The sequence below is a fragment of the Dromaius novaehollandiae genome, chromosome Z, assembly GCF_036370855.1.
Source record: "Dromaius novaehollandiae isolate bDroNov1 chromosome Z, bDroNov1.hap1, whole genome shotgun sequence".
Classification (NCBI taxonomy): Eukaryota; Metazoa; Chordata; class Aves; order Casuariiformes; family Dromaiidae; genus Dromaius; species Dromaius novaehollandiae.
The window spans coordinates 39,843,365-39,859,455 of NC_088132.1; the positions used below are offsets into that span (position 1 = coordinate 39,843,365).

The 16,091-nt window shown below is 40.4% G+C and overlaps 1 protein-coding gene and 1 long non-coding RNA gene across 3 annotated transcripts in view; one reads left to right on the plus strand and one right to left on the minus strand.

Annotated features, from left to right (window-relative positions):
• The window catches only part of LOC135324835 (peroxisomal multifunctional enzyme type 2-like), a 69,479-nt gene extending 59,076 nt beyond the window's left edge, over nucleotides 1–10,403 (minus strand). Inside the window, exons 1-7 of one of the 2 annotated variants that reach the window (XM_064501801.1) lie at nucleotides 10,267–10,403; nucleotides 7,380–7,433; nucleotides 2,610–2,717; nucleotides 2,057–2,116; nucleotides 961–982; nucleotides 802–848; nucleotides 32–116 (exon numbers count right to left, since the gene is read on the minus strand). In XM_064501801.1, coding sequence (XP_064357871.1) covers nucleotides 32–116; nucleotides 802–848; nucleotides 961–982; nucleotides 2,057–2,116; nucleotides 2,610–2,717; nucleotides 7,380–7,433; nucleotides 10,267–10,324 — 434 coding nt within the window. In that variant the 5' untranslated portion in view covers nucleotides 10,325–10,403. Of the gene's footprint in view, nucleotides 1–31; nucleotides 117–801; nucleotides 849–960; nucleotides 983–2,056; nucleotides 2,117–2,609; nucleotides 2,718–7,379; nucleotides 7,434–7,690; nucleotides 7,734–10,266 lie in introns of those variants that run through there. The other variant, XM_064501802.1, reaches the window with a different exon arrangement.
• Nucleotides 9,535–14,829, plus strand: LOC135324837 (uncharacterized). Its single transcript, XR_010386090.1, has 4 exons — nucleotides 9,535–9,907; nucleotides 10,773–10,884; nucleotides 13,092–13,224; nucleotides 14,693–14,829. It is a non-coding gene; the product is annotated as an uncharacterized LOC135324837 (long non-coding RNA).
• The last annotated feature ends 1,262 nt before the right edge of the window (nucleotides 14,830–16,091 follow it).

A 16,091-nucleotide genomic window follows, 5' to 3' on the forward strand; every position in this document is an offset into this window, starting at 1 on the left:
GAGGGGGAGAAGAGGATATACACATTTTTACCTGCCAAACTTCTGATTTTTCATATGATTCCATGCAGCTCGGGTGACCAGGAACGATCCCCTCAAATGAATTCTATGAATTATATCTAGGATCAAATTAAAGGCAGTTTAATAAACCCAGGAATTCATTTGCCAACTTGAAAAAGACAGTTTGTTTCTTCTTCATAAGAAGAACATAAGAGTCAGCCATGCTGAGAATCTCTTCCTCATCTCTGATGGGGCTGTCTTATCTAGGACTCACAAGCATCCAAAATTCCTGTGCTCGAGCACAGTCAAGCAAGGACTGCAGAAGCTAGACCCTCTTTGCAAAAGCTTGCCACTTAACTGCCTCATCATCGCCTACCATCTCAGTGAAGGTTCCCCCTGTCCTTCTGTTCCTTGGCACATCAGCTTTCTTTCCTTCGTTGTTAGTTTTCGGTCTTTCAAGGTATTCGGTCAGATGGCACTGGGCTATGAATGCAATCTGCTCACAGAAACTGTTGTGTTTCACGTGACTTTTCTGTATTCCACTCAGCACTCAGGAGTGGTAGCTAGAGCCTTTCTTCCCCTCCAGAACTGCGTAAACCTAGCATGAACTGTAGCACAGATCTGGTTTGCAATCACATAGGCAGCTAAATACAAGTAACTTACAACTGATCTTTGAGGTTAAATGCAATTCTCTGCGGTCAAGCACAGAGAGCCTTCCCTTCTTCTCTTCTTCCCTGTGCGACTGGAAGGGATGCACCTTCTATCTTTCACAGAGTAAGTGAATCTCACAGTTCATCAACTCACCCCAATCTTCATCACTTATCCGAACGAAGGAGCGATCTCTTAGAATCCTGGAAAACATTATCAGGAAAAATCGAAAAGAAAGATGAACATGTGTCTACACAAAAGTGACATTCCATAGTCAAACAGAAAAACAAAAACAAAAGCTTCAGATTTACTTACCCAGCATTGTTTACAACAATATCTGTAAAAAAAAAAAAAAAAAAAAAAACACACACTAAATGAACACGTGCTGATAAAGTACAAGCTTATTAGTGTATTTCAATTTTTCTCCCACTTTAAAACCAACATACATGACAGATATAACACTGTACACATATATTCTGTTACTTTCTAGAGCTGCTTGTCCTGATTAGGGACATTCTAACATTGAAAAATGATTTTAAAAAAAAAATCCAAGATATTTAGCAACAGACAAGCCTCAGTCTACCAAAAGAACAAAGACCGACAGTGAGGAAACACTGAGAAGTGCTGGCTACCTGGGAACACAACACCTGCATGATGCAGCCATCCTGCTCAGTTTTGCAACTTGCTCTGAGTTTCAGAGTGCTCCATACTATGCAGTTTGTGCCACCCTCTTTGTTGGAGTAAATCCAAATAATAGCAGAAGTCACCACTGAGGAGCAGTTGCGAAGCCACTAGAACAACTTGGATCATAACAACTCTTACAAGAATATTTCATTTGGTTCCTGTTAGCTTGGATTAAGTCTACTTTTAGGCACCTAAACGTTAAAGTTAGATAAGCTTCACACTTATATAGGAGCAGCACATCCAAAACAGAAACTTGACTTGTTAGATATAACACCTGAAGTGTTTTCTTAATTTGCACCAATACGTTTTGATCTTCATACGGGCTCAAGAGCTTCCAAAACATGACAGAGCATGACTGACTCTCTAATTCCATTATTTATCCTAATTTTATGCAACTAGTTACAATATTTGATGAACTTTGTGAGCTTTCAAGACAGAAATTATCCACCATTATGTACCAAAATTCTGAAGAAAAATAGAGAGTCTTATTCTGAGCTTTATACTTCTATTAAAAAATACCAAGAAGACAAAGCAGCTGCCATTAAAACTTAAAGTGAAAAGCCTTGCATTTGAGAGTTTTAGGTTTCAGCTATTTAGGGCTACAGATATCCAAAACTTATGACTTCAACTGCAATCACGCTGTATTTCACACACCTCTTGTCAATTGCACTGTTTATAATGGATTTGAGCTTGCAAACAAGTTACAACAAGAAATAGGCAACTGTACCTATCTTCCCAAAAGCCTCAAGTGCTGTCTTCACAAGCTTTTCACCATCTTCTACCGAATCTATTTAAAAAAAAAAAAAGTATGACTTTCCAAGTAGAATGAACTGTATACATTGCACTTCCAGGATATTAATAGCTAATTCCATGGAGTTAAAAGGACTGTGTATAACCCCAATATAAACTAAAATTTAGCCACTATTTGCATACAGCCCTAGGCACACCCTACCACACAATGTTTGCCATTATAGGAAAAACAAGAAGCAAAAAGAGTCAGAATAGTCCATTCCCATTCTGCCTCTGACAACTGCTGCTGGCACTTTTCCAGTATCCCAATGTTGAGAGAACACATGAAAGAAAAGGGATTGGAGTATTAATTTAAAAAATTCTTTATGTCACTTGGTTTTAATGTCTCTCTCCCTACTCCAAATTACATTCCACTCTATCTATATAGTTTTGGCAAGCTGGCAGTAGTCCTTTATTAAGCATGTCAACTTGTCATTTAACATGGTCCATTATTCCTGTAGTATTAAATCTAGTTTGGAAAAATAACGTACCATAATTGGGCACTGCTTTCCCTCCTTTTGCTCTGATTTCATTAACAACTCTGTCAGCAGCTGAGGAGCTTTTGCCATATCCCTTGAAGTCACCTCCAAGATCATTCACTGTGCATCACAAAGAGAGGAATTTTTCATGATTAACACTCAACAGGTTTCATTGTCTCTCCTTACCTCATTACCACACTGGAAGTCTTAAAGAGTACTAACAAAACCCACTGCCCCTGGATCCCACTGGGAATCTCTGACCATTAGAGAAGAAGAGTATGTCATGTTACTGGATTAAAAAGTATAATATACCATATCATTTTTTAAAATAACTTGTAAAACAGAACACAGACTCCCTCCCCCCCTCCCCCATGCATTCAATTTAGTCACCCTGCCAAGGTTATCCCTCCAATTGTACTATTACAGTTTGGAGATTAAGATCTACCATACCACTCACAAATGATTAATTCTGTTCTTTTGTCAAACTGCTAGAGCTACTGCACGAACTGTAAACAAGATTGAGAAGAGTTTGTTCCTGTTTTCTCTTTAACTGAGTAGCTAAAATGTTACTGGTAAACTTAGGCACAGAACAAATCAAGAAATCTGAACAAGGGCAGAAGAGCCTGCCCTGGAACTTTGGATCCTGCTCCTGCAGGGGCAGGAGTGACGGTTGACAGGGGCAGCTGTGTTGTTTCCAGACTGGTCTGCGTACTGGAGCACACACCATTAACCGGACCTGCACTGTATCACCGCTGTGGTTTACTGCATTTGCACGTCCTAAAGTTCCACAGAATTCATCAGAGAAAACCCTGATTCAGTCACAGATTTTCAAAAACAACAACAAAAAGGTAAGACTGTTTCAACAGGTACAATACACATCGTAAGAAAACCAGAAGTGACTGTGGATTTACATGCACCATTGAAGAGTCCTTTGCAACAGTGAACTCCAGCTTTGTGCCTTCCAACTTTTGCACAGACTTAAAGCAGCCAACTGTAGTGAAGTCCACAAAAGATATAGAATTTCCTGGTCTTGATGCTAAACAGCAACCTTAAATCTGTTACATCATCACAAAGTGAAATAAAGCTATGTCATTCTCGCCCCCCCCTTTTGTTTTTTTTTTTAACTCCACATCTAAAGAGGAACATAGCTTGCAGGACACGTGATAAAACCCATCTCGTCTACTGAGAAGTAAAAAGGCCTCATCTGGAATTCTGCATGCAGTTTGGTGTGCAGTATTTCAAGAGAAATGTGGAACAATGGAGAAAATCTAGACATGTAAATGAGAACACCAAAGCCCAGAGTGAACAAGCCATGGATATAAAAAAATAAAATACACACACATACACACAAGCTAACCCCACAGATCTGCATAGCCAAAAGCTAGAAAGAATTAAGACAGAACATGACAATGTACTCAAAGACATTAAAAAAAAGATGCAAAAGAAAAAGGAAATAAACTGCTTTCCATGTCCAAGCTAAGTAGATCAACAACTATTAGTCTGAATATGTCAGCTAGCACAACTCAGATGAGGCATTACAGAAAACTCACAAGAACAGTGAAGCATTAGAATAGGCAAGGTGGGACGACTGCCCAGTCCACAGCACCAAAAGTCTTTAACGTGACATTAACCAAAAAATGAGTCAGAGTCAGCACTAGGAATTATGATCTCCTTTTGGGAAGAACAGACAACTGTGTGCTAAACATGTACACAATGTCATTTAATTAGTCTTGTTAAGACATTATAACTCTACTAAAGGCATGTTTATATACGTTTATATTTCACCTAAAACAGCAATTTGCTGACAAAAGCTTAATTAAGAATGCCGTATGTAAGCAAGAATTTAACTAACATTAGTTGCGTCCATACTTGAGAGTTCCAATAGTTTAGCTAGATTAATTATTCAAATGATTTGTCGAGTTTGCTATTGCACATGAGGCTTAAGGCTATACCAGTATGTTAATAAAAGTAAGGACAACATACTAACCTTACTACTACATATAAACTACATCCTTCTACAGAAGTACAAATTTGACTCACAGAATTTTAATATGAAAGACAGAAGTAAGTCTGCAGTCAGAAGGCCTTTCATAAGTGTATTTCTGTTATGAAACAAGGTTACTGTCAAATCCCATTAGTTTTCAAGTATCAGTTTTCAAGCTTGCACCACACTTCAAGAATCACTGTAAAACTACAGTAGGGGACAGCAGTACCAATAAATAGCTTCATATTCATCACTGTTCTTCTCTAACTGCACTAGTTAATTGTTAAATTAGATTTAAGCAATTGACTTAGTGGAAAATATGAAAGTGAAAACTAGAGTTCAAAACAGTTATGCAGTTAACATAGCCCTCTCTGTTTGAAGGTCAAATGATTTAAACTAAGTGACCACCACATCAAGAAGTTCCACAAAGGGTATGGTGAAAGGGCTGCTTGTTCTTTTTGTTGCTGTTATAGCACTACCTCAAACTAATTGGACAGCTGAACATGTGGCTCTGCTGCCCTTTTAAGTATTTTCCTGGATTAACAAAATATATTAAATCAGTATCTTGAATAACATTTCAATTTAAAAGTGGTATTAAATTAATATTCAGACATAATAATATAATCACACAGTTAAGGCCAGATAAACAGTTTTGTTTTGAATCAACTTGTCAAACAAAATTACTTTAAACATATGCTTGCATGGAAATTATTTGCTGCTGCCAACTTCTTTCCTATGCAATAAAGCTGTGATTTTAGAAGTGAAATAATAATCACAAAATAAAATGCTTCAAGAAGTATTGAGAACCTACTGAGGCTTTGCAGGTCCACTCCAGAGTGCTTAAAAGCAGAAGTAAGCCTGGAAATACTTGGGAAAGTTCACAGAGAGCTAAAAAGCCCCAGAAGCATTCCACAATGCAAACGAACACACAAATAGATATGATCAGGAGAGATGCTTCAAAAGCATGACTGTAATCCAAACTAAGACGTTAATTCAGACATACCTTCTGATAAGTTGGAAAGAAACAGTATGTTGTCTGGATATAATTCACTGTGTGAGACAAAAAATAAAACATCCCCTTTCTCCCCACTTGCAACTTTTTCTGATGAGAAATGTAACAGAGATACCTAGAGTGACAAAAAAAGGCAGTAGCAGGCAGCCTTTGAGGGAGAAGAGTTCCATTTTGGCTGCACTGGTCAGTGTAACCAAGATGACGCCAACTCATTCAACAGAAGGTGAGTGGGAATGACATGAGGGACTGGACAGCAGATTAAGAAAGAAAAAGCTCCTGTGCTGGGACCCAGTGGTACTCCTCTAACTAGAGTATTTGATCACTGTTCTTACAGTAGACCTTCACTTACATAACTTAAAAAAAGTTCTTTTGAAGACAAAAGACCTATGCCTTACATCTGCTTTTGTTAGAGAAATTCACAGACATTTGCAAAAGTAACTTCTCAACTCATTTAGGTCAGAATCATAAGACAACAGGAGTAAAGAAATACAAAGCATTTATGAGCATGAAAAGCACCACCATAATCGGTGATAGGATTCTGGCAAGGGCACGGAAACAGCTGCAGATAAAGAAGAGATGAAGTGAGGCGCCATTTCCAGAGAGAAACAAGACGTTTCCCTTACAGTCAGTCAGTTCTGAACTTACTGATTTAGCTATTGTGCAGTAAGCCCAAGAGATAAAGAAGCATTGGTAATAGTCAAGCAATATAACAGATTCTCTTCCAGATCATTCTGAAAAGCCTGAAAACTAACTACATAGGATTTATACAATTAAATATTTGAGCTGCTTTAGTAACCTAATTCTTGTTAAATAAGAACTTGAGATGAAATATTCCTGTTCCCAGTAAATAAGTACCAAAGACAGCACCTACCAAAAAAACCCCCTCTAGATTCTTTTAAAGTTTTTTTTACTTGTCTACAGACAGACTTTTTGTATTTAATCAAGAAAGTAAAAACAACTGATTTATGAAATTTTGTAAACTGAGATTGAGATTTTTTTATTTGAAAGTTACTAAAATCAGTGGGCAACTTCTTGCAGGTTTAATTACATACTCAGCAAAGTCTGTTTAACCCTTTAATCTTGAACTCATCAGCAATACTTATACAAATTCACTCACAGGCAGTGAAACTGCAGATACCAACTGCTGAACAGCGCACAGGAGTGTAATTTAACTATCAGAATTAGCCTGTGATATGGCAGTTTGTATGGCTAAATACTCTCCAAAGAGGGTTCAACCAAATGACTATGAAACTCTGATAGAAATCATTTACCAAGAGCTATTTGGTACTGTCTTTGGGACCAGACGGCTCTTACGCATGATGGCTTTGCATAGAGAAACAACGCTGTGCACTTTCAGCACGTTCTGTGTTTTCTGAAGACTACTGATACTGCATTACGTTCCAATAATTCCTCTCCTTGGAAAAAATAATAGAAGTGTTCACATTTTCAAATGGTCATATCAGAAGTTTCTGAATAGTGCTCACCTGAGATAATATCTTCTCTGGCCACAACTTACAGTAAAGATTGGTACGTATGGATGAAAGTCAGGTCAGGATGATGATGATTCACATTGACTTTCCAGCAGAGATAAGCCCTTGGACAAACTTGGATTACTTTTTTCATAAAAGAAATAAAGCTTAGAAATGAAATTTAAATCTCAAGAGATAAGACAGAAAACTATTAAACGATAAAGGTTACTATCAAAAAGGGCACAGACTGTTGAATGCCAGCTGTGTAAAAAGGCAAAGGTTATTGTCTAGATCAAGTTAGTCAACATAAAACTTACCAATTACGGAAGCTCCTCTTTCAGCAAAAGCCAGAGCATATGCTTTGCCCAATCCTAGTTTAAAAGAAAGAAAAAAAAAAAAAGTCAATTTGTCTTTTGCATTACAACTCAGAGAAAGCTACACAGAAGTGAATTGCATTAAGAAATATGTACCAAACTAACATAAACACCTGGCAGGCCTAAAATAAAACTGTATTTCATCTAGAAGTTAAAGTTTCACATAAATTCAAAACATAGAAGTAAACTATCTGATAAATTTAAGATGGAACATTCAGTCAGTGAGGAAAAAAGAACACATTGCCCATGCTCACTCTTTGTTATTGCACTCAGAGGAACCATCAGGAAAAGCTGCTTGCTGCTAAGTTCGTGCTCGTGCTAGAAAAGACATTTGTAAGACAAAGTTGAATGTCTTGATGTGTTGTAACCTTGCAGACTGAGGGGATGTTTCAAGTTAATTAATCACATTCTAAGCTAGTAAGATACTTCCCTAGTTCAAGTGAGTCTTGCAGATTTGAAAAAGAAACATACGTGCTGAAAAAATTTAACCATGACTGAAAACGTACTGAAAAAAAATCTTCCAATTATTTGCATAAAAAGAATTCACTTAATTGTGAAAGACTACTCAGATGCACCCATAGGTTTACCTAGCATAATAGCAGAAAGTCATTTTTACCTCATGTACAGAAACAAGACTCTCGCACCTTTACTCTGACTTAGACTCTGTGTGTGTTAAACATTAGTTATTTGTTATGATTAATGATTTACTTACAGGGATATTATCTATCATATCAAAAGTTACTGAAATCAATGATAAAGGTTCTTTTTCCCATGCCAAAAGATACCAATATTTAAATGATCAAAGGATGATCAAATACCTCTTTGCCCCTCAAAAAAACATTCAAAACTAGCTCTCAAAAGAAGAAAATCAAAAATTAGAACTGTTTAGACTGTTTTGAAATACACTGACCTCTCTATGTAAACACAGAAACAGTTTGGAATTCTCCTTACGACTCTTATGGGCCTCCACAAGGGATGGTATCACATGTGAGGCATACATATACATCTACTGCCTGATGTAATTGAAGTCCCAGAAAAAAACTATTTTTTGGAGAAATCATGTAACTGAGAAGAGTACAAAATCCAGACCATGACATATGTGCCAGTGTTCTCAATTGACATGCAAGGACAGAGAGCTTAAGCATCAGAACTAATTTTAAAGAAATATAACTTAAACCTCTGAAAGCAGTTAAATAGCAACTGAGCTGCATAACAGGCAAGAAAAATGCTCCACACTAGATTTGCCCAAGCTGAAAAGAAACTATTTTTTAGATGCCTATATGTGTTTGTGAAAACAGGTCTCATTTTAAAAATGAACAAGTTAATGATTCAGATGTTTTGGATAAACCTCCAGATCTGACCTGCGCTATAAACTATGCTATAAAAAAATGCTATAAGCTAGAAAAAGCCAGATAAGAACTAATATGAAAACAGAGCCTCCAACTGCCCCGGTTTAAATTCAATTAACCACTTCTGAAAAAACTGTTGCGAAATAAGACACAAAAGACAACTCTCTCTGTTAACAAACTACTTCGAAGCAGCCTAAGAGTACAAGCGTCTGCATATCCATACTTATGGCAAGCAATTTTTGCTTTGTGTGTTGCTCTCTTAGAGCTTTGTTATTGATGACATTTCTTTGTTTTCTTATTATCTAGGGTCTTAACTCGTACTTCAGTGAGATCAGCTATACAGACAGAAGCACACCAATAAGTCTGGTAAGAGCTGAAAAGCATCTTACAAAGATCTGGCCTCAATTATTCTCAGGTTTGTCATTTTCAGGTGAGTCAAATGTTCAATAGCTTTCCACAAAACTTCACAGTCTTGGTCCTCCTCTGCAAGAAGTCACGTAATTTAGGCCTCAAAATGTCTCCTCTTGCTACATGCAGCTCCACAAAAAATGCTGCAGGAAGGCAGAACCTTCCTGGAGGATTATGGAACAAACTCCTTTGGTCGCTAAGAACAACTGCAAACTTCGCTGCTTTTTGTTCCAAACTCACAGTTCACATCTTCGCACTGGAAGAGTGCGGGGAGGAAGAGGGAAGAAAAGAAAGAAAAAACAACAAGAACTTTTCCTGCCAAAACCAAACATTCCAGTGCAGAACCACCTCCTGCGGAGGGGCCAGGCCCAGCGTCCCCCCGACCGCACAGACCGGCCCTGCTGCGGAAAGAAGCCTCTCTCTACCCTTCCCCTCCTGCGCTGCCCTCTCCCCTGTGCCAGCACACGCCTCCCTGCTGCCACAGTGAGCCAGGCCGGAGGCAGTGCGGACATGCAGAACAGCGTGTGAGATCGCGCATGTCACAGATGTCAACCGCAATGTCCAAGGCAAAACTGGAAGGAATTAGGATGCTAAGCGCAGCTGGATCAGCCCGCTGATGCCGACCGGTGCGAGGTGCTGCGCTACCCGCCGCAGGTAACCGAAGCACGGCAGGCACGTCTGCGGACGGGCGCTGATTTGGAGCACGGTGGTCAGGTGGGTCAGCGTCAAACGGCGACACCTCCCAGGCACCGCGAGAGGCGACGCCGCAAGCCCTGGGCGGCCCCGGCCGGGGCTGCCGCGGCGCCCGGCCTCCCCCGCCCCCTCGGCGTCCCGCTGCGGCGCCTGCCCGCCGCGCTGCTCCCCACCTCTCTCCGGCGGGGGAAGGCACGTTTCTGGCAAGTGAAGCTGCTCCTACGCGCCAGCGGCCGCCGCGGAAGGGCACGGGGCCACGGCGGCGAGGTGACAGCCGCCGCCGCGACAGCCGCCGCCGCCCCCCCCGGAGCCCCGCCACCGGCCCAGCCGCCGCCTGCGGGGGCAGAGGGCCGCCGGCAAGGACGCGGCGAGCCGCTCACCTCCTCCGGCGCCGGTCACCAGCACCACCCGCCCGTCGAAGCGCAGCCCCGCCGCCATAGCGCTGCTCCCGCCCGGCCTCGACGCCCCGCGCGCAGCGGCTGGACGGCGGGGGCGGGGCGCGCTGCGGCAGGGGGCGGGGCGCCCCACCGCCCTCTGGGAAACGAAGTCAACAGCCGCGCCGCGCGCCTCAACGGCCCCCGGCTGGGGTGGGGGCGGAGGGCCGGGCGGTGGGAGGCTGTTGTTTTCGGGCTTCGGCGCCGCCTCCTGATTGCGTTTTCATACCTTTAAAGACAAGGCAAGGTGCTTGTGAAACAGTCGCTGTTTAACGTGCGAGCCCGTCGGGTCAGCGGCACATGCCTAAACAGGCCACAGGCGGGTACGGTGGATTTGGAGATCCGGCCGCGCGAGTGTAGGCACCTTGCCTCTGGTTAAAGTTGATCTGAAACAGTCTTTACTCTTTCACAGTGCAAATCACTGCTTTCTGTCCTCACTTACTTGGTTGCAGGAGTTCTTCTGATCAGAACAACTGATCAGAACGATTATTGGGAAACATACCATTTTTTAACCTCCTGGAGTGGAAGACTTCGCTGAAGAACTGACACTAAGGAGATGTAAGGGTTAAGTATCTGAGAATCTAGATTCACCAAAAAAACCCCAATATTGTGGAAATATGCTAACTACTTCTAGCTTTCTATATTTCTGCATCTTAGAAATGGGTTGTTTTCCTCAGGAAACTCAGTGATCATAATGTGAACACACATATGCATAAGCGTATATGCAGAAAGCATATATATGCTCCCAGTTTCCAGCCTTTTGAAAAGTACAGTATATTGTCAGTCGGCCTAATGAAACATTACTTATTCACAGGTCCAAAACTGGGGAGTTAAAAATACACAAAGATAGAAGTTTTAATTTTGTTTCCCCTGTTCCTTTCTGAACTTGACTGTCTGCCATGCTCTTTGACATTCACAGAGTAAACGCCCTTGGATGCAATTTCTCATTTCCAGACAATGAATTCATTCATTTTAAAGCATTTCTCTAACACTTATCATCTCGGAGTCTGCTTCATTGCTCTGTAGTCAGTGCAAAGAAATCCATTGACTTTGCTGAGCATTGGCTCAGGCTGTAGATGAATTTCTCAGAAACATCAAGCATATTTGCTTCCAAATAAGCCTGCAAAATGGATAAACAGTTTCCTTTTTACAGACTGGAAACCAAGGAATGGTTGTGTAACATACGCAACTGTGTAGCTGAGGGAGCTGGATGCAAATTCCCCACCCTATAATCTTAGCCTTTAACTTCAAGATACTAATCTGATTGTTCTTTACGATTCACTTTTAGCAGTTGGCAGTAACTATTCTTACAGTTTGTGGAACTGACCAACGCATTAAGTAGTGAGCATATCTGTTCATTATATCATTGCAGAATCAGCATGGTTTGGGTCTCAGCCCCTCAAAATGTAACTGTATTCGAGCATTAGGTGGCTACTGCTATGGAGCTCAGTAGACCTAATAAGGACTTTCCAACATTACCTGCCCAACTCCGGGCTCATTAACTTTATCTGAACTACAGACAGGGATCTCTTGGAGTTCTTCCTTCTTTCTGGCTACCTCTCCAAGTCAATTGAGATGCCATAAGCCTGAGTATCCAGGAGCTGTAAACTTTCTGCTGCATTGTGTTGTCTGTCTTAAATCTAGGAGGTGTTCAGGGAATCAAGGACAGTGTAGATAGAGTCCCCAGAATTCAAAGTAGTTGGCTATCATTTTCTCTGAGAAATCATCTACATACTTCCTCTGCACAGCCAAACTTTACTTCACATATCTTTCTTGTACAGTTGATCTAGCTTGAATTATTTACACAGCTAGTAGAAAGAAAAATTGTATTTGCTGCAGATTGTCTCCTTGACTATTAGTGCTTTATTGTCTACACTGAAGAGAGGTGATAGCTATTTGGAGAGCAAAATAGGGGAAATTAGGATATGTGACATGAAGTAGTCTGTAACAATTACTCCTTTAGAAGTATGAGGAATAGAGGTATATTACCTGTGATTGCATTACCTGTAGTTCAGTTTGAATGGAGGCGTTAAAATAAATTAAATGCTATAATTGCAATTTATAGTTTGGACACTAGGGGAAGTATTGTGCTACAGTAAAACTTATTAAATGTACATTTTCAGATACCACACCTCTAGTAATGCAGTTCTACAAAGAACCTAAGAAAGGCTTATGTAAAGATGAAATCAAAGGGTCACTGCTTTTAATACCAACTAGTTTTACTAAGCCAATAAATTTACTTGTATGGTGGCATTCTTCCAGCTATGTAGGCACGTTAACGTACCCATTGGGAGCCAGAATAAAAGGTTCCTGAAGCAGGTAAGGGAACAGAGGCCAGTTAAGTAGTCTACTAAAAGTCATGACTTTAAGTATGGGAAATACTGTTGAATGTGTACAGAAAGAACCCACTGCCCCAGATGTACATTATTACAGAGCTGGATAATCAGACTAGAATACCCTCATGACAAGTTACACTTTCCAAGATAGCCTCTTTCATTTTAATACAGCACAACACAAGACCATATTTTCCTACAATGAAAAGACCAGTGCAATTAGCTTTATATTACATAGAGAACCTTCTTGGCTCTGATTTGTCTGTACACTTGGCAGTACAAGGAAGCTGTTTCCTGTGTGAGTAAGACAGAGCTGTAAGTCAGTTTGTGATTGCTCTTTCTGAGGAAGTAACAAATTGTGTTCTTAATCTTCTGTGTGCTTTGGTTCCACCTCATCCGCAATGCTTAATATTTTCGTTATTACTTCTACGCTGACAGACTACACTCCCACTTGGCAGAAGAGAGGGAAGTCTCCCAGAAGAAGAGTGGTGCACCCTCCTGCAGGAGCAGTCTGGCTGGCCCCGCAGCCCTACCCGGCAGGAAAAGCATGACAAACATCTTACCTTTAAAGGTACAGTACACAGAGGACGGACTTACACTGATGCAGTGCATAGCTAATGTGTTATCTGCTGTGCATTATATACCCCCATTCACACCCACGTTTTTCTTAGGGGTTCTGGGGTTTTGTTTCTGTAACGTCCAGTAATTTTAGGATGTAATTTGTTAGGAGAATGCATGCAAACTAACAACATAAACACCCAGCTTAGTCAACTCTGCATACATTTGTGGAAACATCTGTTTCAGACTGAAAATGCTCAGACCCTTAGACAGGAACTAACCTAGTCATCCTTACAACATCAGCTTGATTTGCATAATCCCTCATATATCTGAAGCAGCACAGTTCTGTGTCTATAGCTATAGACTGTCTCCTAGGAGAACTTGGTTTAGGTTTTTGGTGCTGGTTCTGTGCTCTTGTATGATTTTGAACATGCCATTTCATCTCTGTCCTTTAGGGTCTCAAATTTTTCTGTGCCCTGTCAGTTTAGATCATGGTCTATTCAAGGAAAGGACTCTTAATTTTTAATTTGCCTGGAAGCCAGTTGCTACATGCCGCAAGTGAAATCAGGCCCAGAGGTACCTGCATAGCATAATTTGTCCTTTAGGTGGCTAACATACCTTGTTAACAACTTAGGGTCTTTTATAGCTTCCTCAATTTGGTACACACACAGTAATCAGAATCAGCAAAGAGGTCACACTTGAAAACAATAAATCAAATTGCATACTTCCCTCAACAGAATTTTTTTTTTCTGGAAAACAAAACAGAAAGTGCACTGAAGTGAAAGTACATCACTGTAATATTTTATGTTCAGGTGAAACTTGTCCTTGTAAAAAGATAAAAACAGCCACTCAAAATACAAAGGAATTTGAAGTGTTCTCCTAATAGTTGGAAGTGATTTGTTCCAAAAGCCATAAAGGTATCAGAAAATAATTGCATCAATCTGAAACAAGGTATGAGCAGAAAACACCACCACCATTAACCCCGATGAGGTGGTATTAGCTGGAAACTTGGATGTAATAGATGTCGAGCGACAAATCGATAGCAAGTGTCAAACTGACTTAAATGAATGAATCATAATAGGAGATTAATAGCAGGATAGCCAGGTTCCATACTCAGCCAGACAGGCTTTAAAGTGATTGAAACCGGTAATGAAGTAAGTGAGTCAAAAAGGAAGACCAAATCTACTTTGTCTCTTAGTGAACAGTGTTAACCAGCATGTATCTATCATTACCTCTTTTACTGACATAGTAGGCTTTTTAGACCAGGAAAAATTTGCAGAAAACCCCCCAGATATTACCCTATAATACTGAGTAGAAGAATTTGTTTTCTTTAGTTATGCTTCAGTGCTTACAGCAGTGAGTTCTTTTTAAGTGAGTTTTCGTGTTGTGCACCAAAATAAACTTGCAGTATATTCTAAAATCACTCATTCAACAAACATGTTAGATAAATTTTTTGATTTTGCCTTTTTTTTTTTTTTAAGCTGGAGTTGCATATATTGTGGATACTGTGCTACTGTGCTTTTCATCCCATCCAAAATATCAGCTGTCTACAGCTACAGACTGACCACTTTTGAAATAATGTGTATGTGCTTGTGGGGGAATAAAAGAATTGAATGACTTGCTTTTACTCAATGTATTTTTTTTAATATTGCTAAAAGATATGTTTGGGTTATAACGCTCATTTTCAAGAGCTTAATTTGCTTTCTAAATGGTTCTGCTCACAGAGGTTTCTAGAGGCCTATTCACTGGGAACAATTTCTCCACAAATGTGAGGGAAGGGGGAAACCAGATGCTTCTTACCACGTCCTGCATGTAGAAATTGAATCCAGTGTGCGTATGTTAAAAATTGTGGCACTCTTCTTTTGAACTGTACGAAAGCATGGCCTACACCAGATGGTACCTCTCCACACATGACGTCAGCCATAGCACTTTAGAAGTCCCTGGGGTTTTTAATTTAGCATCTTCTGTGACCAAACAGGCCTTACTCAGCCCAATCATCGCCTCCACTTCCTCTCTCTCTGCAGCCATCCACTGACTGCCAGGGCAGAGAGGTTGATGAAATGACTCAGCCCTTAGCTGGTCACAAAAGTTTATCTCATACAAACCACTTGTATGGCCCACTTCACCCTACCTGTGATCTCTCAGTAAAAGTGGTCAAAGAAAACTATTTATTTAGACTAGGTATACAATTTTATGGGACATAAACCCCTATTGGAGAGTTCTTCAGCTGGCATATAATGATTGTTGTATTGATTCCTTCATCTGCAGAAATGGCAAATAGTATTATTTCTGTTCTAACTTGCCTTCTCTCCCATTCTTTTCTGTGAGCCTACATAAATCAGTAAGTAGATTTTTTTTCCTTGCCATCGAATCTATTGTTTGTCACCATCAGAACTTGAAAAGCAACTTTCCTGATCTGATGTTGAGGAGCAGCATATTGTGCAGTTAGCAGTGAACGTATTCTTGTGAACCAACTGTAACTGCAAACATTTTTATAGCTTTTGTCAACAACCCACTTCATAGGAGGTCTCTGATGTCCCTGTTTTGGCAAGAAACATAAATTTTGGCATTTGTCACACATACCACTCAATTAAGTGGAAAAGCCATGCTGTGGGCACAAGCAGAGCACTATGGAAACACTCCATTTAAATACATGAGAGACTCAAGTTTTAAGGGAGACTGAAGTTGTGGGTCATTTGGGGCTTGGTGGACTGCTGAGCTGGCATGTTACAATGCACTAGCAGAACAAACCCATTAAGCTGAAACTAGTTGCATGTGCACATCTTGTTAACAGCTTTGAAAATACATCCTGTGGAGATGTTAGGGAGGTGCCAGGAAAAGGTTATGGTGTTGCTCTCATAACATAACTATTCCATTTCA